The 23,289-nt window shown below is 39.8% G+C and overlaps 1 protein-coding gene across 2 annotated transcripts in view; it reads left to right on the top strand.

The window, feature by feature from the left end:
* Positions 1 to 23,289, top strand: part of KDM4C (lysine demethylase 4C) — a 453,801-nt gene that overhangs the window by 90,750 nt on the left and 339,762 nt on the right. For both annotated transcript variants that reach the window (XM_074953333.1, XM_074953334.1), the window contains 2 exons: positions 7,823 to 7,872; positions 21,454 to 21,557. In XM_074953333.1, coding sequence (XP_074809434.1) covers positions 7,823 to 7,872; positions 21,454 to 21,557 — 154 coding nt within the window. The remainder of the gene's footprint in view (positions 1 to 7,822; positions 7,873 to 21,453; positions 21,558 to 23,289) is intronic.

Consider the following 23,289-nt stretch of genomic DNA (forward strand, 5'->3'; position numbering starts at 1 on the left):
GCAGATCCCTAAATGGCCCCCTCAAGGATTGAACTCACAACCCTGGGTTTAGCTGCTCCAGCCAGGACAGGTTAGGCATTTTAGAACTCACTACTCAAAGAATTAAATTTAAGTGTAAGAGAAATAAAAATTATGAAATGCATAGCCCAGTCAAAACACTAAAATAACACACTTTGAAAGAATAAAATTACAGAGAATATATGTTTATTGCAGGAAGTACCAAGAAGTAACAACAATAATACAAGTATGTGTTGCGAGGTGAATGTGACACTGTGTGTGTGTGTGTGTGTGTGTGTGTGTGTGTGTGAGTGAGAGAGAGAGACTCTGTGTGTGCTGGCTGCTGGGGAAGTTTGAGAGATGTTGTGCACTGTCTCTTTAACACCGTCACTGAAAGCTCTCCTGCTCTGTCCTGAGCCCTGTTGTCTCCCCTCCCCTCCCCTGCTCTGCGGAGATGTGGTACATGGGCAGAAGGAAGGAGATGGGAGGGGGAGAGAGAGAGTGTGTGTGTGTGTGTGTGAGAGAGAGAGACACAGAGAGAGAGTGTGTGAGCTGGCTGCTGGGGAAATCTCAGAAACAGTGCACTGTCTCTTTAAGAAAGGCACTCAGTCACTCACCATTCACTGCAGCAGCTCCTAGTCTTCCTGAGCCAGGCTGTGTCCCCTCTCCCTTGGTCTGTGGAGATGGGGTACAGGCACAGGGGGAGGTGGACACCCTGACATCAGCACCCTCCTCCCCACCCCTGCACAGCCTAGAGGAGGGTCCGGGAGCAGCTGCAGGATGGAGCAGCGTGGGGGGAGGGCACCTGAACACATGCTGCTGGCTGTGCGGACTCTGCTAATCAGCTGGACAGCATTTGAATCTCTCCTGGGCAGCCTCCCAAACATGCAGCTTACAGGGAACACAGCCCAAGAGATAATGCATGTCCACCCAGAGGTGCATGGTGTAATAATTGCGCGAAATATGGACATTTTGCTGCTGTTTGCCGCACCAAAGCGGTCAGGGAATTGACTCACATTACAGACAATGAAGAGCCATTTCTTCTAGGATCTATCACTTGTGATGACATGGAGTCTGCCTGGAGAGTGAAATTGAATATTCATGGCAAGACTTAACTTAAAACTGACTTAGGTGCTGAAGGGATTAGAAGGGACTGAAAATCACTTTCAACACTTCCCAGAGCTGAAGTCACCTGATACAGCTCCAACTAGCTCTGGAGGTTTTCTGATCTGTATGGGCCAGTTCACCACAGAAAAAAATTACAAAGTCAAAAGCTATGTGATCAAAGGACCACAGAACAGCAGCGTTCTCAGCTGCAGCTTGGCAGCCATGATGGGCCTGGTGAGAAAGGTGGAAGAACTCGATGGAATATTTGGTGATACTGGAGTTTTGAAAGGAGATCCAGTACAAATAACCTTAAGAGAGAATGCTGAATGATCTAGTGTACATACACCTTGCGGGATTTCTACCTCATTACTTTATAAAATGGAAACTGATTTAGAGAATGGAGTGGATCGGTTTAACTGAGAAAATCTGAGCCAACAGCGTGGTGTTCCCAAATGGTACCAGTTATAAAGAAAAATGATAAAAATATGAATCTGTGTGGATCTTAAAAGACTTAATGAAGCTGTTGTGAGAGGAAAATATATCCTTTCAATATTGGATGATTTCCTCTCCAAAGTGAAAGAAGCTACAGTATTCTCCAAGTTGGATGCCTTGAAATGATTCTAGCAGATTCCTTTAGAATTTGGTTTCAAAGATTACCTTTTGGGGCACGTGAAATGTTCCAAAGAAACATGGCAGAACTGGTAACAAACACAAATGAAGTTGTAGTTTTCATAGATGATATTCTGATATATCTGATTCGATGGAAGAACATAACAAAATCCTTAATGAAGTCCTAAACCTAATTAGTCCGTCTGGAAAAATACCCCAAATCGAGTTTTGGGGGCACACAACCAAAAATGGAACCAGCCATAATCCTGAGAAAGTAAAAGCAATTTGAGAATTGAAGACACCAACTAACATATCAGAATTGAGACATATATTGGGGATGTTAATTACCTTGGTCGATACCCAGAAGACCTTTCTACTATAACAGAACCACCGAATGAATTGTTAAAGTCCAGCACATCTTGTCTGTGGGGGCAACAGCACCCACCTTTTCACCACTAGAATAAGAGTATGGTTGGGTGTTTTGAGGGGCCTGCTGTGGGTATTGTGCTAGCCATCTCTTGGAGGATGGAAAAGAATTTTTTCACCGGCATGTTGGCCTGGGCTGAATGTGTTTTTCTTTTAACCTTTCCCACAGCAACCCAGTGATTGGCTAGAACATAAAGTTCATGTTATCTCAGCTTGGCAGGTACCCAGTGCAAATACTCATTCAGTAGGGGGCCTGGTTCCCTGATATACCAGAATTTAGGGAAAGGCATCCCCTAAAGAAGCTGGGGCATAGGGTTGGGGCTCCTGTGAGGAGACAACTCCATTGCCCCTGCCTCTTAGCTTTCCTATGAAGGGAGGATGGTAGGGTCCCATCAATGGTGCTAAGACAAGGTTATCAGGGTGGAGGAATGGGGAGCTGATGGTAGCTCTCTGCCAAGTGGAAGAGATTATGGAAGGAAGGATGACTTGCTCTGGAAAATTTATTGTTGGATAGATCTCACATGCATTTAAGTTAATAAAATTACAGCCTAGTTAAACCACTTCCCTTGAGTCTTGTCTGTCTTTCTGAATGTCTGGGACAATTGACCTCAGGTCAATGGGCAAATACAGTTTTGCAGTATTGATGTGTTACTGATATGCACCTAACGTTATCCACATGCTAATGCAAGTGGTTAGATGCTGTGTTTCATGTTGTACACCAGTCACTTCACAAATATGATCTTCTTGTCTGAGTATACTGTATGGGTGAATGGATTTTCCAGGAATGGTCTTAGTCTAATTAGAGAATCTTTTTTCTTTAATAGGGGCTTTAGTTTTCTGTAGAGTACCAACACTTTTGGTTGTACTTTATGGAGTTGTGTAGTTTAATGATTTACAGTACACTACACAGCACTATATACAGTAATTTGTCTGCCTTGGGCTGTGAAAGATGTGAGCATATATTTTAAATTATAGTGTACATGCTGCTGTGTGTGTAATATGGGATAGAGGACAGAGAGACATATAAGCAGTTTGCAAGGACAAACATGGAGAGAAAGAGATTCAATTTTAGGAAGGTAATGAGATGCTACTAAAGCTGCAGTAAGTGAGCAGAATAAAGTTGGAAGTCTCCCCACAGTCATTTCCATTTACAGTACCTCTGAAGTGGGCATGAGCTCTGTTGCAATTGTTGTAACTTGAGGATGCTGGTTATCTTGATGGAAGAATCGTCTTATATTTGAATGGGGCCCACTGAGCAGTGGTTAAGTGTGTATGTGAATGAGGGGTTGTGGTTGGGAGAAGTCAGGAATAGGCCTCTTGTTATAGCTTGTGGTTAGGAGAAGTCAGGAATTGAACCTCTTGTTATAGCTTGTTCACTTACTGTGCTTTTTTCAATTAAACTATAATAGTTTTCAATTCCTTAACATTTAGAAATAAAAATTAAACTGTTAAAATATGGTATAGAGGTGAATGTGGCTAGGAGGGGGCTTAAGGGGTTTTAAGACCTCCAAACTAGAAAAAAACCATTAGTTTGGCAGATAGGCGGACTGTGGGGAGGGGAGAAGAATCTTAGATGTGAGTCACATTTACCATGCTCAGAATAGTAAAATGTCCAAAGTATCACAGACATGTTTTTTTCTATGCTTACCACTTGGCATTTGAAACCAAAAACAATTCAAGGTGCACTGATCATTTCAATGGTGTTATTTGTGCATGTATGAGCAGAGATTGAAAATTACATAGGTCATTGGTCTAGTACTCTATATTTAGTCTGAGAACATCGCCAAAAAGGAACTTCTGGCCTAAGAGACCGATAATCAATTCCAGATCCAGTATCTTGTGAACCACTCGGGCTAGAAATGAATACTGTATCCCAGAGTGTACTCTGCTTCCCAGTAGTCGACCTCATTATTTTCTTGTCCTGGCAGGTCATGAGAAACTGAATCATAAATTCACACAATTCTGATTACCATCTTGACTGTAGGCATCCAGGCCAATTCTGACTTGATTTTAGTGATTGCCATTTTGAGAAATGTTCCACAGTGTAACAGGGGCACTGATTGGAGTCATTGGGGAGGACTGTCTGGTCTCATTGCTGACTGGACAGTTATGGGCCACTGTCTTAAAGTAAGCCTTTTGACTGGTTGATTATACTACCGCTGCACAGACCACTTACTGGGGATGCTACTTGATGCCCCAATTTAGCAAAGCACTTAAGTATAGTTTAAATTTACCATGAGAACTTGAGTCATTTCATTGAGTTTGTGGAATTGAGAGAGGTAATTTTAAATTGGAATCCATGTAATTTTATTTGAAAAATTACTATATATATTTGGTTTAGAGAAACAAGAAATGGTAGGGCAGCTCTTACTAATCGTTTACCTGCGGACGTGGTTGGTAAACAAACTGGCCCGGCCTGCCAGGGGCTTTCTCTGAACAAGCAGCGTCCCAAGTTTGAGAAACACTGCATTAGAAGAAGCCATTTAAGGAACTGTCTTGAGGTAGGCCAATTAATCAATATTCAGAATGTCAAATACCATTAAATCCCATTGTTTCTCTGTTGACCAGTTTTTAACCCCTTGTCCTCTCCGGGGTACATGGCCTAACCATATGGTGATTAATAGGAGAAACTGTTAGTCTTTTAAGTTACAACAGCATTTCAGTATTCCAACAAAATCATTCCAAGAATTTTAAATATAATTCATTGGCATGGTCTTAATTAACCTCCTCTTAGTTAACCAATTCATGCTGACGTTTTGGGGAGGTTTCCTTAGGTTGGTTTCTTCTTGAGTCTTCTCTTTTTTTCTTATCTGTCTGGAGCAGCTTGCTTGTAGTGATGAACAGGATTAGTTGTGGAGTGCTTGCTCTCTAAGCAGAGTAGGATGGGGTGTGAGTTTGGGGTCACTCCAGAATTATTTAAAACCTTCTCCTTATTTTCATGAAGTTATAGGTAAATACTCTTCTTTTCAGACTTGTTTAGATTCATATTGGTTGCTGTCACTCTTTCATTGGCTCCATGCCTTTGGGGTTGGTTTAGGTGACACAGCTCCTGAACAAGCATCGTTTTATGCATATGCAAAGTTTCTTTAATTGCCTTTATTCTTTAGGCAGGAAAGATCCAGATAACTTGTAAAGTTAGTGTTAAGTATTTCTTTTTATTTAGTCTTTTTTCTGAGATATTCTTTTAATTTTATCAGAGATTGACAGGAAATGAAATTCTGTTTCTAAAAAGTCCACGCCGTCCTCCTGTTTTCTATATGAGAGTTAATAGTTCTCAAAACAGTTTTTAAAATTAAATAACTTGTATAAGGACTTGAGCTTAAGATGTTGCTTCTATGTGATAATTTTTGGAAAGATGATTTTTCTCATCTTCCTGAGTGGATTGAAAAAATTTTGAGCACTGCCAGTAACTAATTAATTGCCCATTAATATAAGTATTCTATACTTAAATAGCTGTTTACATTAATAATTAGTTTAGCATCAAATAGCACTCCTATATTTGTACATAAAGCATCTTATTATTCCTATAACAATGATATCAGGCAGTTACTATAAGAAGCCTGCATTTAGATACAAAATATTTGCAAATGTTCATATTAAAAGAAGCTTAGGCCATCAGCATTTGAGAAAAAACACACGTTTTCACCTTTAAATGGAACGTGAGTTGAACGTAACCAGTATTTTCTGTAAAACATTTCCCACCAGAAATATTTTCCAAGTTTTGAAGAACATTTATGGTGGGAAATGTTTTACAGACGATACTGGAGCAATATTTAGTTAAAATAGGTAGTGATGTAAATTTTGTAACTTGGTTATCTGTTATTTGTGAGATTTTGAAGCTTTTTAATTATTTGCTGTGTGTGGTTCTGTTCTCTTTCTGTATTAGGGAATGTTGAATTATTGTGTCAGGGGCTTGTTGGTTTTCATTTGTGGTGTGGATAGTCCTTTCACAGGATCATTAAATGATAAAGCTAATTTAAGTATCAGTTGAGGAAGGAAGTTGGATGGTTTGGAGTTGGGCGGATTATTTTATTATACCACAAGTATTGGTGAAACTCAGTGAGAGGTTGCCTTGATTTTGCTTGGGTTTGGCTCTAACTAATTACATGGGAAGAGAGCTTTAACAACTCATGACCTGAGTCAGATGGACAGATGCTGTGAGGCTGAGAGCTGATTTAGTCTGGGAACAGTGCAACGCACCTTTGATATTGAAATCAGGTGACTTATGTTTAATTTGGGTTTAGGGGTTACCTGTGGTCGGGTGAGCAATGCTTTTTCCCTTTTGCTATTGGCTGCTGACTTTTTTTGTTTTATGGTGGCTGTTTCCAATAAAGTTGAAGCCACTGTGCCGTATTCTCTGGAATTGTTGTCATTCTACTTGAAAGACGTACCCATAGCTGAATTATTTTATGGAAGTAAGTGATGCCCACGTTTTATGATCCAGTATATTGACTGATCGTGGCTAGGAAAGCTTAAGTGAACCATTGTGTGTACTTCCATGGTTTAATTAACTTTTCCAAGAGATGATCTTGGACCAGTGATCAGAAAGTCAACTGCCAGTTCAAAATTTTTTCTATTATTTGCCAGTTTAACTCCTACTTTCAAAGTACTTCTCATATAGTTTGGCTGTTGGACCAATCTGAAAACATTTGTATATGGAATAGGCTGATAAATACATACTAGATGATTTTCACCTGATCAAAGCCGCATGTTTATTCTGTATAGAGGATATCAAACGCAATCAAACTCTGCCGTAAACATGTAAAGTGAAATAGAAGCTGATTGTGCACACACATCACATATGCTATTGAATCCAAAAATTACAAGCTAATTAACATCTATGGTAAATCTGTGAAGTAAATAACAAAATGCTAATTCATTTTTATATTATACCATGTGCTGCTAAATTAGGAAAGGAAGAATAATCTTCCTGCATTAAAGTAATCTTAAATTTTCAAGCTGCAATTAACACTAAAAAAGAATGGGATACTACCAATGCTTTTTCTTCTCACAGATCTGTTGTGACTAGACTTTAATAAAAATTTTTTAAAAAGTTTCTTGAAATCAAAGATTGAAATATTTCCAAATACAGTATTTTCATAAATGAGATAAATATTGCATTTATGAATGCATATTTCTTTGAATTATAAACTGATTTAAGTGTAATGATATATGACTAAAATAAACTGTCTCATTCCTGCAACTCAACGCAAATATGAAAAATGCATCTTAAACTCATATTTTTCAGTTGAACTCTTGTTTTGTGAAACAATCAAAGAAAATAATCCTACATGAAAGTTATGTTGCTTTGGTGTATGTGTTAGTCTTATTTGGAAATAAAAGTAGAAATCAATATCTGCATTTCTTTTAACTGGAATAACTGTATACAGATATAATTACATACAGGTATTGCCAAACTCTAAAAATTCAAAAGAGTATTGGTGACTAAAACATTCTTAAACTACAATTTATATTATATTAATCGGTTTTTAAAACTAAAAGTAAAATAAAGCACTTTCTTTTCTTAAAAGTAAATAAACTCCTAATTTTTCCTCATGTTGTTTTACAGTGTACTTTATATTAATAACCATATAACCATTCAGCTATTTTGTCCATGCAGAATTATTATTGTTTCATAATTGTAGCGCTAAACATTTAATCCATTTCTTTGCGTACATTTTAGGTATGCTATCCCTCCAGAACATGGAAAACGGCTTGAAAGACTAGCTCAAGGTAATATTTTCAACATTTCTAATCAAAGATGTTTGTTTCAAAGGTCCTTGATTTTTAGGAGTTTCTTTGATTTCAGGTAAAATAATTTTACAATCTCAGCTCTCCTGATTTAATATGGTTTCATCCTCCTTAAAATGGTGGCATCTAAAATGCCTGAAACATGGTAGATGAATATTATTCAAAATGTTGTGTGTGTGTGTGTGTGTGTGTGTGTGTGTGTGTGTGTGGAGGGGGGCGGGGCGGAATTTAAAAGCAATTGAAGCTTGGTTTTTAAAACTTAATCTTTTTCTTGACTTATTTTTTTTACTATATTGTAGATACTTGTTTTGTCTCCAGATTAAAATTGAGAATTATGGATAAACAAATAATTAGACCCATTTCTGGGACTGGTACCACATGAGCTGTAGCTCTTTGAGATGATATTTTCACCAATTACATCTGAAATATGGTTAAGCATGTTTTAGTCAGGTGCTGTAGGCCAAAGATATTTCTAGGTTTATAGGTTTAAATATTTATAGGTTTAAATATTTGGTTTAAAGAGCATGATCAGATGCAAATTTCCAAAAGTATATGTACGTTTTTGTTTATACACAAATTGTGTGTGCAAAAGAATCTGATGCATATGTGCAAGTAGGGCATTTGCGCGCACACATACAATTATGCATACATTTTGGGTTTTATTCTCCCTTGAGTTAATTCTACACTAGCCCCTGAGAACAGTAATATGTGGCATAGGTGAACTGAATTATTGACACATAATACTAATGTCCTGTGTATTTGTGATCATTAAACCATGGTACCATGGCCAAATTGCATCTTGGCTAATTACTTTCTACCTACTTAAATTCCCCTTGTAGTTCCAGTTGAGAGAGCTTTCCTCATTTTCTCCTTTTCAAATCCCATTTAGCCTTATTGCTGGTGCAGGAGGCCTGCTATTTACCACCATAGAGTTCACTGCAGTTCATTTGTGAAGTGAGTGATCCTTAGTATAGGAAGGACTAGCAGCGTCGCCTATTATTGAGGTTGCCTGACACTTACCATTATAAGCCCTTGTGTTCAGTTACTTATAACTTGGCAAAACTTTTACCATTTGGTCTGAATTTTTCCATTTTTGGTGTCTGCCTCAGGCTGGTTGTAGGGTTTTTATTGTTTGAAATTAAAAAACAAAACAAGCAAAAAGGTTGAGCCATTTGCAAGAATGAGGCTAGGGAATTATATGTTGTTTTGCCATGTTAAAAAAGTCCTGAGACTTTTTTTTTAAATTCTCTAGTGCATCCAGATGTTTGAGCAGAGACAGGAAATTTGGTAGGGTGTGGGGGAGTGGCCTTTGTGACAGGGATGTGCCTTTTGCAGTCCCTGTGAAAATTTGCCCAAGTCATGAGCTTTTATAAAAAATAAAATAAAATTGCAGCTTGCACATGCTCAGTAGAGACTTCTTCAATTTAAACAGGTAAAATCTTTGAAGATTCCATCCACGTGAGAGACAAGCTTTCAAGCTACGCAAAGTATGACTGGAGAGTCAATCTCACTCTCTTTCCCTGGCCCAATGACTATTCATTGCCATTATGAATGACTAGGAATGGCCACCATGAATGTCAATAATTGTTGTTTGCTGTGTGATAGCTGTGCTGGTGTCAGGATATTGGAGAGACGAGGTGGGTGTGGTGATTATATTTTATTGAACCAACGCCTGTTGGTCTCTTTCACCAACAGAAATTGGTTCCATAAAAGATGTTAGTTCACCCACCTTGTCTCCCTAATAAATAGTCATTGAGCCAGGAAAAGAGAACGAGAATGATTCTGTAGCTGCTTGTTGGGGCACTTATGTAGGATGTTGGAGACGCAGGTTCAGGCTCCAATGATTTTATTAAATTACTTGTACACAGCGGAACAGCTTCAACAGGAGAGACTGAGAATGACTGATACCGGAATACTCTATAGACCTGTGGCTAGGGCACTCACCTGAGAGATGAGACCCATGTTCAAATCCCGTTTTTCTCATCAGGCAGAGGAGGGAATTGAACCCAGGTCTTCCACTTGGCTAAAGGTTATAAGGGAGGCTGCTGTTGCTGCCGCCTCCTGCTCAACATGAATTCACAAATAGTTTTGGGTTGCCAAAACTGCATTTTTCAGTGAATAGTTTATTCACTGAAAAAGTTTCGCCCAGCTCTACTTCTGTCAGGATTATCCTTTTCAAATGGAAAATGCAGCTTTTTGAATGGCTGAAACAGGGCAGGTAAAGACTTTGCACTTTTCTCCTCTTGCGTTGGGCTTTCTTTTAAGGCTTGAGCCAAAGCCTATTGAAGATGCTGGGAAGACTCTTGTTGACTTCAGTGGTCTTTGGATTAGGTCCTAAGAGATACCGGTCCTGTAGACTACATAAGAAGTTTATTCATCCCAACATAAAATTTGGTATTGGCTACTAGTTTAGCAGACATTAAAGGTGACTATCCCACCACATTTTTTCACTTGTTTCAGTTCGTTCAATTCTCCATCAAATTTAAAAATGAACTCCAAGAATTACTTTCTTTTAAAATCATATGAACAATTATAGAGACTAGTTAGTTTGACACTTGTAGTTTTATTATGAAAGTTTTGGCATACTAATAACTATAAAGCAAGTATGTTCTAGTAGCCCAATACATTACATTAATAATACCAACATAATTATAATCTTGAACTTCTGGCAGGAACGAACTATTCTCGTGAATGTTAAAGTGGATGAGTCCCTGGGTCTGGATAGTAGATTAGAGTAGGACATGGAAGGTGATTACATGTGTATGTAAGGATTATAGTAATGAACTTTTTACTCCCTCTGACTATATATTCCCATATTTTCTTTAATAATTGCTCCATAATTCCTTATTATTTTGTTGCTAGTAGAGTTTGAGAAAGAGGCATCTGTGATCTTCATGATGTAGTTACTGCCTATTAAAACATGGTCAAAGTTTTAAAGTAAGCTGTTTTAAAATGATGAAAATGTCAGCCACATGGCTGCAATTTATCTAATCAGTAAAGGTTAATAAACTTAGAGGATGATGAGGACTTCAGACTTAATTACATGTTTATTCAAAACTCTTTTTGTGGCATAATTTTTGTGGAAATGCAACAGCTAAAAAGCTGCATGATTCAGAGGTTTAGTCTTGCTGACCAGATGCTTACTGAATTAATTAAATTCTCTTAAATAATTAAAATAAAATAATGCATTAAATGTGATGAAGCATTACAGGTTGTCTAGGTCAAGGCAGTACTGGATACATAAGATTGAAGAAAGGCTAGGATATTTTCCATTATCTTGTCTGCACATCATAATTATCACACTTGCCTTTTATGCATGAATGCTTTCGTCTTTGGTTTCCGTTGAAATCTTGATTGACTGTGGCACCTACAAATATTTTATCTGAAAGACATTAGACTTGCATCTAATAAAGGCAGCAGTTTGATTTCGCCCTTCAGCTGCTTTCTCATTTATGTAGTTTTTTTTCAATTTTATGTAGACCTAAATGTAATAAAAATCTCAAGTGAGCTGTTACTGCAATTTTTAAACTTGTTATGTTCATCTGTAATACCACAGCATTCATAAGGATTTTTGGTTGACAAAGTTGGTTGGAAAATAGAGGCAGAGCAGCAAATCATAAGTGACAGTATGGAAGATTTTCAGATTCTTTAAATAGATTCCTTAATTGTATAGGCTATTTTAGAAAAGAGATGACATCTATCTGTGATGTTCAGTTATGTTACGCAAAGGGACTAAAGCAGAGTGTAATATACTGTAAGTAGTTTGTGAAGAATGTTTCAAAACTACAGTGTATATAGAATAAGCTGATCTATTTAATACAGAAGTTCACAGCTATCATTTATGAATAAAATTATAAATAGTTCTTGACATGCAACTTAATGCAGAAGTTGATATATCTGTATCTGTCCATGTCTATCTGTCACCTCATGCTTGCAAAAACTGAATTTGTGGCTGCTGAAGAGTTAAAGCTTTTGTCAAATGACAATTTTATTTTAGTCAAAGTTAGTAGAGATGGAAATGAATAGATAACAAACTTTAGATTATTACATATACATCTGTGTATAATAACACTCATTTCATTGCAAGCAGCACTTGCAATCTTCTGTGACTGTAATAGTCTGTACTTATACAGAGTGTTACTGTCTTCCAGAGGTCACTATGACCATACGTGCTCATCCTCCTAATGCTTCATTTTCTTGCAGTCTGGAAAATATCAACCTTCAAAGGGTTAATACATTACGAATCGATTATGTGTTAACATTATAACTTAAACCCACCAAGAAAAAATAATCATAGCTATGTCTGTCTTTCCTTCCTTAACTGACATTGACAGAGGAGCACTAGATGGGGAATGCAGGCCATAAGTAAAGTTAGTTGAGCTAAAGATGGGGAGAGCATCTTTATTCTGAATTTCCTTTCTTTAGTCACTTTAAATTTTGAACTTTGCCACTATGATGATATAATTTTTGTATTTCCTATTTAAATCAATAAACTAATCATAGAAATACTGCAAGTCCATATAAAGTATCAGGCTAAAGCAGAATATATGTGTATTAATGTGTAGTAAGGTTCCTAAGTGTTTGCTAATTAATCCACAGGTCAGAATGGTTAAAAAATTGACCTGGTTTACAGGGAAAGTCAAGACAGCTATATAAAATTAAAAAATAATATACAGATGCTCCCCGACTTATGCAATCATTCCATTCCGGAAAGCCTTGCGTAACTTGAATTTTGCATAAGTCGGAAATGTATACCCGTACGTTACGCAAAAATTTCCGCAACTCGAAAATCCTATTTCTGGTTTATGGAGATTTTTCTGTAAATGTGAATTTGCATACGTTGGGTCTTGTGTAATCCGGGGAGCGTCTGTATAATAAATGAGAGAAAGGGGAAGTTGATAGTAAAGAATACAAATCAGAAATTAGGCATTGTAGAAAATTGATAAGGGAAGCAAAGACACGCGTGGAGAAATCTATGTTCAACAGAGTTAAGAACAATAAGGAACAAAAAGAATCCTGACAATGGCATTGATCCATTGCTAGATGGAAATGGTAGAATTATCAATAATAAAGCAGAAAAGGCAGAAGTGTTCAATAAATATTTTGTGTTTGGGGAAAAACAGATGATATAGTCTCATCATATAGTAATGATAACACTCCTTCCATTCCACTATTATCTATGGAGGATGTTAAACAGAAGCTACTAAAGTTGGACACTTTTAAATCAGCAGCTCCAGATAATTGGCATCCAGGAGTTTTAAAAGAGCTGGCTGAAGAGCTAACTGGACCGTTAATGTTGATTTTTCAGTAAGTCTGAGGAAGTTCCAGAAGACTGGGAGAAAGCTAATGTGCCAATTTTTAAAAATGGTAAGCAGGAAGACCTGGGTAATTATAGGCTTGTCCGTCTATCATCTATCCTGGGCAAGATAAGGGAGTGGCTGATATGGGACATCTTTAATAAAGAATTAAAGGAGAATAACATAATTAATTCAAATCAACATGGGTTTGTGGAAGATAAACCCTGTCAAACCAACATCTTGTTTTGATGAGATTACAAGTGTGGTTGCTAAAGGTAATAGTGTTGACATAATATACTTAGACTTTTGTAAGGCATTTGACATTGGTCTGCATAACATTTTGATTAAAAATTAACATAACATAAATTAAGTGGATTAAAAGCTAGCTAAAATTGTAAATGGGGAAATGTCATCGAGTGGGTGTATTTCCAGGCAGTGGCACTGGGACTGAGGGGGCCTGTGGGTGGGGCCTGTCCTGTCCACTTTTTGCCAGGGTGGACCCTGCCCTCTTCCCCTCCTCCTCACCTTAGGCCCCACCCTCTCCAGCCAGGCCTCTGTGGAGCCCAGCCAGAGAGCCCAGGCAGCTGTGGGGAGCCGCATGGACCCTCCAACTCCCCAGTATGCAGGGAGCTGAGAGCAGCCACTGTCCCGTGTCCTTGCACCCTGGGCTCCCCCTCCTGGCCAAGGGCAGGTGGAGGTGGAGGGTCCATGACTCCCTGCCGGCTCCCCACAACTGCCCGCTTGGCTCTCCCCGATCCAGCTCCGGGTTGAGGGAGGGGCAGGGGCTTGGAGCTGTAGCCCGGCCACAGTAAGAGCTGCATGTGCAGCTGTGAGGAGCCATAGACCCTCCACCTTCCTTGGGCTGGGAACCTGGGGGGCAGGGACATGGGCCAGGGGTTGCTTGGGCCCCTCACATCGTCTGCTGTGGCTCTCCACGGTTGCCCGCGTGGCTTTTATCATGGCTGGGCTGTGGCTCTGAGCACTGCCCCCCCCCCCGGCCAGAGTTGGGTTGGGGAGAGCTACGCAGGCAGTTGTGGTGCAACTGTTGCTGGAGTAGTGTCCCCTTCTGGTGGCCACAATTCAAGAAGGTTGTTGGTAAATTGAAGAGGGTACAGAAAATAGCCACAATAATGAGTAAAGGATTAGAAAACATGCCTTAGAGTTAGACTCCAGGAGCTCAATCTATTTAGCTTAACAAAGAGAAGGTTAAGGGTTGATTTGATTGCTGTCGATAAGTATCTATATGTCGAACAAATATTCAATTATGGGCTCTTCAATCTAGCAGAGAAAGATGTAACCCGATCCAATGGTTGGAAGTTGAAACTAGACTGGAAATAAAGTGTAAATTTTTAACAGCGAGACAGCTTTTAAGTAAAGATTGGATGTTTTTGTAAAAGATATGCGCCAGGAATCTTTTGGCAAAGTTCTATGGCCTGTGTTATGCAGGAGGTCAGAGTAGATGATCACTGTGGTCCCTTCTGGCCTTGGATTATATGGATCTGTTAACCTAGGAATCTGTATTTGAGATTGCCTTCAGAAGACATTTCAGTTCTGTTGTAAAGCCACAACTTTATTATGGGCCAGGTTGTTGTATTCTTACCCATATTGAATAGTACCTTATGCCACTAATAGTCTTGTTGGAGTCAGTGGGGCTGCTAATGGAGCAAGGCACTACTCTTTTTGAGGTAGGCATATCACAGTCTGGCTCTCTATCGGGGTGGGCAAACCTTTTGGCCCGAGGGCCACATTGGGGTGCGAAATTGTATGGAGGGCCGGGTAGGGAAGGCTGTGCCCCCAAAACAGCCTGGCCCCCTCCCACTTCCCACCCGCTGATTGTCCCCCTCAGAACCACCGACCCATCCAACCCCCACCCTGCTCCTTGTCCCCTGACTGCCCTCTCCTGGGACCCCCCGCCCCAAACCGCCCCTCCCACCAGGATTTCACCCCCTATTCAACCTGCCCTGCTCCCTGTCCCCTGACTGCCCCGACCTATCCACACCCCCGCCCCCGACAGGCCCCCTGGGACCCCACCCCCTATCCACTCCCTCTGTTTCCCGACCCCTGACTGCCCCAGAACCTCCACCCCATCCAACTGTTCCCTGGGACCCGCTATCCAACCCCCCGCCTGCGTGCGCACCGCTGCCCCCTTACCATGCCGCTCTGAGCGGCAGGAGCTTGCAGTGCAGCTGCCCGCACGGCAGCGTGGCTGCTGGAGAGGGGGAACAGTGGGGGGAGGAGGGGAGCGGGGGCAAGCCTCCCGGGCCAGGAGCTCAGGGGCAGGGCAGGACGGTCTCGGGGGCCGGATGTGGCCTGCGGGCCGTAGTTTGCCTATCTCTGCTCTATATGATCACAACAATACAATTTAACTGAAGATCCTGTGCAAGTGTTCCTTGTACTATGGATGTGTTTTCCAGTTGTCCCTGACAAAAAAACAAACAAATCGTAAACCATTTGAGAGACTGCCTGATTCCCAGTTGTTAGACTGAGACTTTGCCATCAGAGCCCTGTGCTATGTGGGTCACCATTTCTAAAATGAAAAATTGGGCCCTACAGCTGATAATGTTCATAGTTCCCTAATGGTTTAGCTTTCCTATGAAGCAGGAGGTGAATACAACCTTTGTCTCAGCTGAATCTAGTTGAGATTGCTCTCCCTCAATGTTTGAAACCTTTTGTGGTCTTAAGGTCCTCAGTGCCATACTGTCCTGTATACATGTGTACTGCCTGCCCTCAGATGCAGCTAGTAATCTGCTTAGCAATTGTCAATTGCTGCTCATTGCCCCGTCCACCTAAGTCACAAAGATGTTGAGCCAAGTCTGGACCAAGGATAACTATACTGGAAGTGATGTTGGAGAGATGCAGCCAATCCAAATAAAACAGCCCTAACTTGTGGGGAATCCAGTCATACCCGAAGGTCTGGCCACCAACAGTGCAAGTGAAATTCTTGTCTAATGGGCAATATTACTGCTGCTCTGGTACATCTTACTGTGGATGTTGGTGTCCCTTTACCCCTGCCATTAGAGAAGTTTTGAATACACCAGTCTGGTTCTTGAGAACATAGGAAACAATGCAACTCAATCCTGTTGCACTCTAACTTTCAATTATACACTTATTCATTCCACCAAATCATTGTGCTAAATTTGTCTGTCCTTGATGCCTTAACCTCTTTAGGTATGTGCACTCAGTCACTGCCCACTGTTTTTTTCCCTACCCTTGTGTCCTGAGCTGATTATGCTTTTACTGTCGTGGGTCTCAGTGTAGAGTTTACTTTTTTTTATTATTATTGTTCACGAGAGTTTTTGATTTGATCACTCTCGGTCCCAATAGATTTCTTCTCCCCCCGCCCCCCAAACCTTAATATCACCTTTTGACAGTTTTTTGTTAATCTTTTACGGGGTTCATGTCAATGTATTGTAAATTACTTTATTATGTTGTACAACACCCTGGGCATTATAGCAGGTAGTAAGTGGGGCTTTTAAAATCAGGATTATTACTCTTGTATTATATTGTCATGTTTGCATCATGACAACTGAAATGCATGTGCTGAGGCTCATTGGTATTTATCTGAGTAGCTCACCAGTAGTTTGCTAGGCAGCGTGGCCCAATAAATTGGTGAAACTGCATTGTAAGGGCTGCTGTTAAAAAAGGTCTTTGGGTTTTATTTACAATTCCAAAAGGGAGAAAAAATTATATGGCTGTTGGAAAAAAATAGTCAGCACTAAATTTTAATAAAATGTGACACAATAATTAGTCCCTTCAGATTCAAAGGAATCTTAATAGACTTCCTAGTCCTTGTGTAGTGAAAGAAATGTATGACAACTTCACATCTTAATTGAACCTCATATCCTTTATCTAAGAAACTTTTTGTTGTTGGGGTTGGGGAGTCAGCTGGAAAGGAATGCACAATTGATATGCTTACCAGAACCTGCCCAGGCAGACATGTTAAGATGATTGTTCTGTAGTCTTTAAGAGACCCCAATAGACCTTCATGTGAGAATGGACATGGAGAATAAAACAGGTTGAGGGTGTAGATTGGGGGCGGTGGCTGGTTATTCTGAGAGAATGTTGCCCTAAATTTGTTCATTATTTTTAAGACATGAAGAGTATTAAGACAGCTGAATTGGATGATTGGAAATGTCTTTATTGTTAAAGAGTGAACATGATCCAAGGAAATAAGCATCTTTTTGAATGGCAAAAGAATCTCTGCATGTGCTCTCTCTCTCTCATATAGTGTTGACAGAAGAGTCCAGATATTTCAGTGTCTTGTACCTAAGTTTAGTGCCGGTCCAGTAATGCTTTCTATAGTATTTTTAAGCATGTATGTTTATTTTTACCTGTCCTTTCATTTAATGACTTTTTCGCTCTGTTTTTATGCAGTTGCCAATAAAACATTATTTTGTTTAAGACAAATGGAATTCAGTTTGGACATTGTAATTTTTGGGCGGTTTTTGGTTGGTGACCCACAGAGGGCAAAAGTTCTCTAACCTCTCAAGAGGCCTGGAGTATAGAGCTCTAAGCCTACTCATCTGAATCCCCCCGATTTTCCAACTCTCCATATTTTCCCCATGGATTCCTAAGGTTGTGCAGACATAAACTGTCACTCTGTGTATAAATAAAATCTAGTATTTGTTCTGAATCGATATAGTTTGTTATAAAGACTTGTTTTTACTCTGTAAAATAATATTGCTGATATACTCTTGTACACTGAAAACAAGACATTGTTTTCAAATGGCTTTACGTTTAACATGTGACTGGAAATTATTTTGGAGGACCTATTAGGAGTCCTTGATGGAGCAGAATAGCAATTGAGGACAAGATTTAAAGAAATAAGAGTCTGAAGTTAATCATCTACATTTATTTTTAGATACCTAAACAGGGCTGGGCATCTTGGTCCCATTAGGTGCTCAGCATTTTTTTTTTTTTTTTTGAAAATTGGGTCTCACATTTAGATGCCCAAATATGGATATATCCTATTTATGAAAATATTGCCTTTAGTTTCCAACCCATTTAAATTTGAACTATTTTACATTGTACACAATGATTCTGGTGAAATGACAGAGGGCATAATTTTAGAGGTTCATGATAAATATAACTTATAAACTGATACAGAGTACGTAATACACTGCACATTACCTTCCTTCAGTGGTTTTCCAATTTAAGTTACTTTATGGCCAGTCACCACATTTGTTTGGGCCCTGATTACAAATCCATATAGAAAGAGAATTAAATAGATTCTTCTTTCATCATTGATTTTAATTTAAAAAGTAATTCATGTAATGTAGTACAAACCTAGAGATTTTAAAAGTTTGATGGGTTCATTTAAAATGAACTGCTAAGAAATAGCTTTTAGTATTGGCATATCTGTTGACAATCTTCTCATTAATGATATAGTCCCTTAAAGAAAAATGTGGAGTGTTACATAGGAGTTTAGTGGATGAATAAAATGGACTTTTATTGGCATTCATTTTCCTTTCTCTTTCATGCACTGGTGTGGTGAGCAGATTTTTGTAATTAAATGGTAACTTGTCCTAACTCACTTATCTATTGTTTCCTTTATGTGTTCGTATATGAGAGAAAACAGATCAGAATGTGGTTATCAGTGGGGGGAAATAACAATTACTTTTGTTATGTGAATATGACAAAGGGAAAATGTGTTTTGTCCCTGTAAGCCAGTTATATCATAAAATACAGATTGGTTTTTATTCGTTTATGTAAGTATCAGATTATGACAAAATTTACAAACTGTAATATTTTACCAACCCCTTCCATCCTGATTCATTGTCATATACTTTTTTCTTTGCAGTAGAGCCTTCCTAATTCATGATTCCCTAGTTAACAAACCCATTAGTTTTCATAAAACAGCAAACATTTCACCTTATATCTAATAGCAGGGTGCTTAGTAAAATCTTCTATACTTAACATGAGACGGAATGGTCTCTTGGTTAAAGCAGATGTGTGGAAGGTAGGACTTCTGGATTCTGCTCCTGAATTGGCCCCAAAATTTGCTGTGTGACCATTGGAAAGTAGTGTAACTTTTCTGTGCCTGTTTCCCTTTCTGCAAAAACAGGGAGATCTTTATAAAGTGCTTTGGGATAGTTATATGATAGATGCTATATAAGTGCAATTAATTAATGTTACTAAGATATCAATAATTTTGCAAAACATACTCTATTATGAAGGTAGTATAAATAATAAACTAAATTGAAATGGCCAAAATGAATGATTTTGAAATGATCTGCCGTAGGTATTTTAAAATAATATACATTTTTTTGATTGCTAACCATGTGAATTTCAGTGATCCTCAGTAGATCTCAGTCATTAGTGCCATGTACTTTTCTGCTGTAAAGACTTTCTCATAATTGCTGATCACTGAGTAACTAGGGGGTAAACAGAATTGTCTTCTTTATAATTTGCCTACTCCTCTCACCTGGTTCATTCTGTGGTAATGTTACAATCCAGTCTTTGTAGCACTATATTTTATTTCCATTATGTCACATTTTGATGTCACAAATCAGTTTCTACCATCGCTGAATGAACTGAGCAGGACGACTAGACTGATTATAAACAATGAAGATGGTATTTAACATTTAAATAGCTCTCTCTGTCCGTAGAACTCAAAGAACTTTCCATTTTACATGTGGGGAAAGTGAGGTGCAGAGAGATAAGTGACTTGTCTAAGATTAAAGAGGAAGTAGGTAGAGGGTCTTGGAACAAAACCCAGACCTTGAGAAAGGAGGGTAACTTTGTTTTTAGTGATGGAAACCAACCTCTTTCTCCTCCCGCTAGAGCAGGGGTGGGCAAACTTTTTAGCCCAAGGGCCACATCTGGGTATGGAAATTGTATGGCAGGCCATGAATGTTCATGAAATTAGGGGTTGGGGTGCAGGATGGTGTGAGGGGTCTGGTGGGGGTGCGGGCTCTGGGGTGGGGCCATAAATGAGGAGTTCAGGATGCAGGAGGAGGCTCCTGGCTGGGGCAGGGGGTTGGGGTGTGAGGGGGGGCTCCAACTTGGGGTGTGGGCTCTGGGACGGGGCTAAGGATGAGGGGTTGGGGGTGCAGGAGGGTGCTCTGGGCTGGGACTGAGGGGTTCGGAGGGTGGGAAGGGGATCAGGGATGGGGGTTAGGGCGCAGGAAAGGGTTGGGGGTGCAGGCTCCAGGCAGCGCTTACCTCAAGCAGCTCTCGGAAGCAGCAGCATGTCCCTCTTCTGGCTCCTACGTGGAGGTGCGACCAGGCGGCTCTGTGCTGCCCTGTCCACAGGTGCCGCCCCTGCAGCTCCCATTGGCTGTGGTTCCCAGTCAATGGGAGCTGCGGGGATGGTGCTTGGGGTGGGGGGAATGTGTGGGGCCCCCTGGCTTCCCCAATGCATAAGAGCCAGAGGGGGGACATGCCTTTGCTTCTGGGAGCCGTGCAGAGCCCCGGAACACGTGGAGCGGGGCAAGCCCCAGACCCCGCTCTCCAGCGGGAGCTCAAGGGCCAGATTAAAATGTCTGAAGGGCCGGATGTGGCCTCCGGGCCATAGTTTGCCCACCCCTGCTCTAGCGCAACATTGGTATCTGATCTATCTACATTTCATATTTGGGGGTGAGGTTTGAATTAACCTTAATTTTTAAACAAAATATTGCCATGTGCTGAGCCACCATATTACATCAGTTGTTTGCTGATGACATTTGCCCTATCGGGAGGCATGTGGCACAAATATTCAGTGCTGGCTGTCAGCCAGATTGGGAGGAAACACTTCAGCTAGCCATTGAGCATCAACCATTATCACGGTAAAGAAATGGCTTGAACTACTGCTTCCATAACCTCCAAGCTGTATATAAATATAGTTGAAAAATTAGGGTTAGCCTTGTACAAAGCAACATCAGGGAGTAAGACTTGAAGATTCAAGAAACGATGCGTCAACTTGTTTGAGATGGAAAAATATTTTATTTTAATATTTTAATTCCTTGGAGTAATTGTCTTCCCTCAATAAACTGGAAACACTGTAAAAAACATAAAATCCAACAAGTGAGGCCCAAATTATTATTGAAGTATTTCTTTCTCTCATTTTAAACCTAAATTCTGGCAAAAAATAAGATCTGAAAATCAGGCTAATTTATATAGCTTTGTTTTTTATGTAGATATCGCCGTTAATTGACAATGATGAGAAAGGAATTTCAACAAAAGTATGCAACTATATAGTTTATTGTGCTTTAAACAAAATACTGTTAAAGTTTCCTGTTCTTGTTTTAATTGAAGAAAACTGATGTTGCTTATTTTGTCTTATTAGGATTCTTCCCAAGCAGCTCTCAAGGGTGTGATGCTTTTCTTCGCCACAAGATGACACTGATTTCTCCCTCAATATTGAAAAAATATGGAATTCCTTTTGACAAGGTACAGTAGAATTTATTTTAATGACGTGCCTCTGTGCGTAGTATCCAGATATGGGTAGCTACAAAGGCAAAGCAAAACAGTATCTTTTTATTCAGGCCCAGATTCCAAATTACTGTTGTGAAAACAAGCTTCTGGGCTGTTGGGTTGTTTCCTTGGTTTGGTCTCGGATTTTCAAAGAAGCCTAAGGGGGACTTAGGTTGCCAAATCCCGTTGAAATGCAATATAATTATATTAATATGAAACAGCTTGGAAAAATTAAAACCTTTTATGTTCCAAACTCATTTAGTAATATCTTAATTTTTGAAGCCATCAACAGTCCATTATGTAATATTTTTTGATATTTGGTAAATACAGATTTATTTAGATTGGTGCTACTACATTAATTCATACCACTCTTAAATAGTGGAAATAGATCATGTTTGGTTGGGATCAAACTTTTTAAAGAAATGTTTATATGGACCATGCTTTATTGTTTTCTTTGTATGTAATGCAGTATAATTTTTATTGGCATTTTGTGGTAATAAATTTCAGATGAAAATACACGATGGAATAAATGTTTGAAAATTTATTTATTATGAAACTTTTTAATGCAACTTAGTAGATGTAGTTAGAAATACCGAAAAAAAAAAATAATCAGATGCTCCTTTTTTGGGTGACAGATTTTTTCTACAAAATTTAGTGCCTATATTATTCTTTTGCTTTGTGCTGGTTGATAGTGACTGAGTGAAAAAGGGTTTACAGCATGAACATATTTTATGTAAAGCAGGAGAAGTGAAAAAAAGAACTTTGGCTTGATTAAAAAAAAATCTCCTTTTGGGTTTGAGAAGGATTAAGTGCTTAGCTGCTTGAAAAACATTTAAAATACTCTGTGTATCCTCCTCTCCACTTGATTTTTTCTTTCCACGATCCTAGCTCTTCTCTACCTAAAAGCTTTTTTACTTGTGACTAGGTGTGTACTTCATGTGGGTGTGAGGCAGTGAAAGTATATTGTTTTTTTACAGTGGCATCAACTTATGCCAAGATTCATTCAGCAGCTTGGTGAGCCTGACTTAGCTCCCCTTGGACATTTGTTTGTCTGATATTTAAATTTAGCAGCCTCTGATCATTATACAGTTATGATCATGTTATAGATTCTTGATTTCCCACCTCTAGGTTTTTCTAAAGTGTATAGAGGAGTCCAACAATAAGCCTGTATATTTTTCTCACACACAATCCACTTGCAGAATAAGCCCATCAGTTTTTGTTTATGATTGTTGTCTCTATTTTCACATATGTGATTTATTTACATATAGGTAGCAGGATATGTATATATGCTCAGCTGCTCAATTTTTCACTCTCTAGATCAGGGGTAGGCAGACTTTTTGGGCCAAGGGCCACATCTGGAAGGGGAAATTGTATGCAGGGCCGGGGCAGGGGGGTTGGGTTGCAGGAGGGAGTGTGGGGTGTAGGAGGGGGTGCGGTGTGCAGGAACAGGCTCAGGGCAAGGGATTGGGGCAGAGGAGGGATGTGGGGTATTTGAGGGGGCTCAGGACAGGGGGTTGGGATGCAGGAGGGGTGCGGGTGCGACAGGGGGCTGAGGGCAGGGAATTGGGGTGCAGGAGGGGTGCGAGGTGCAGACAGGGGGCTTAGGGCAGGGAATTTGGGGGGCAGGGTGCAGGAGGGGTTCGGGCTCCGGCCCAGTGCCGCTTACCTAAAGCGGCTCCGGGGTGTGAGCGGCGCCCATCGGGGCCAG

This window comes from Natator depressus, chromosome 5 (assembly GCF_965152275.1).
Source record: "Natator depressus isolate rNatDep1 chromosome 5, rNatDep2.hap1, whole genome shotgun sequence".
In the NCBI taxonomy this organism is placed as follows: domain Eukaryota; kingdom Metazoa; phylum Chordata; order Testudines; family Cheloniidae; genus Natator; species Natator depressus.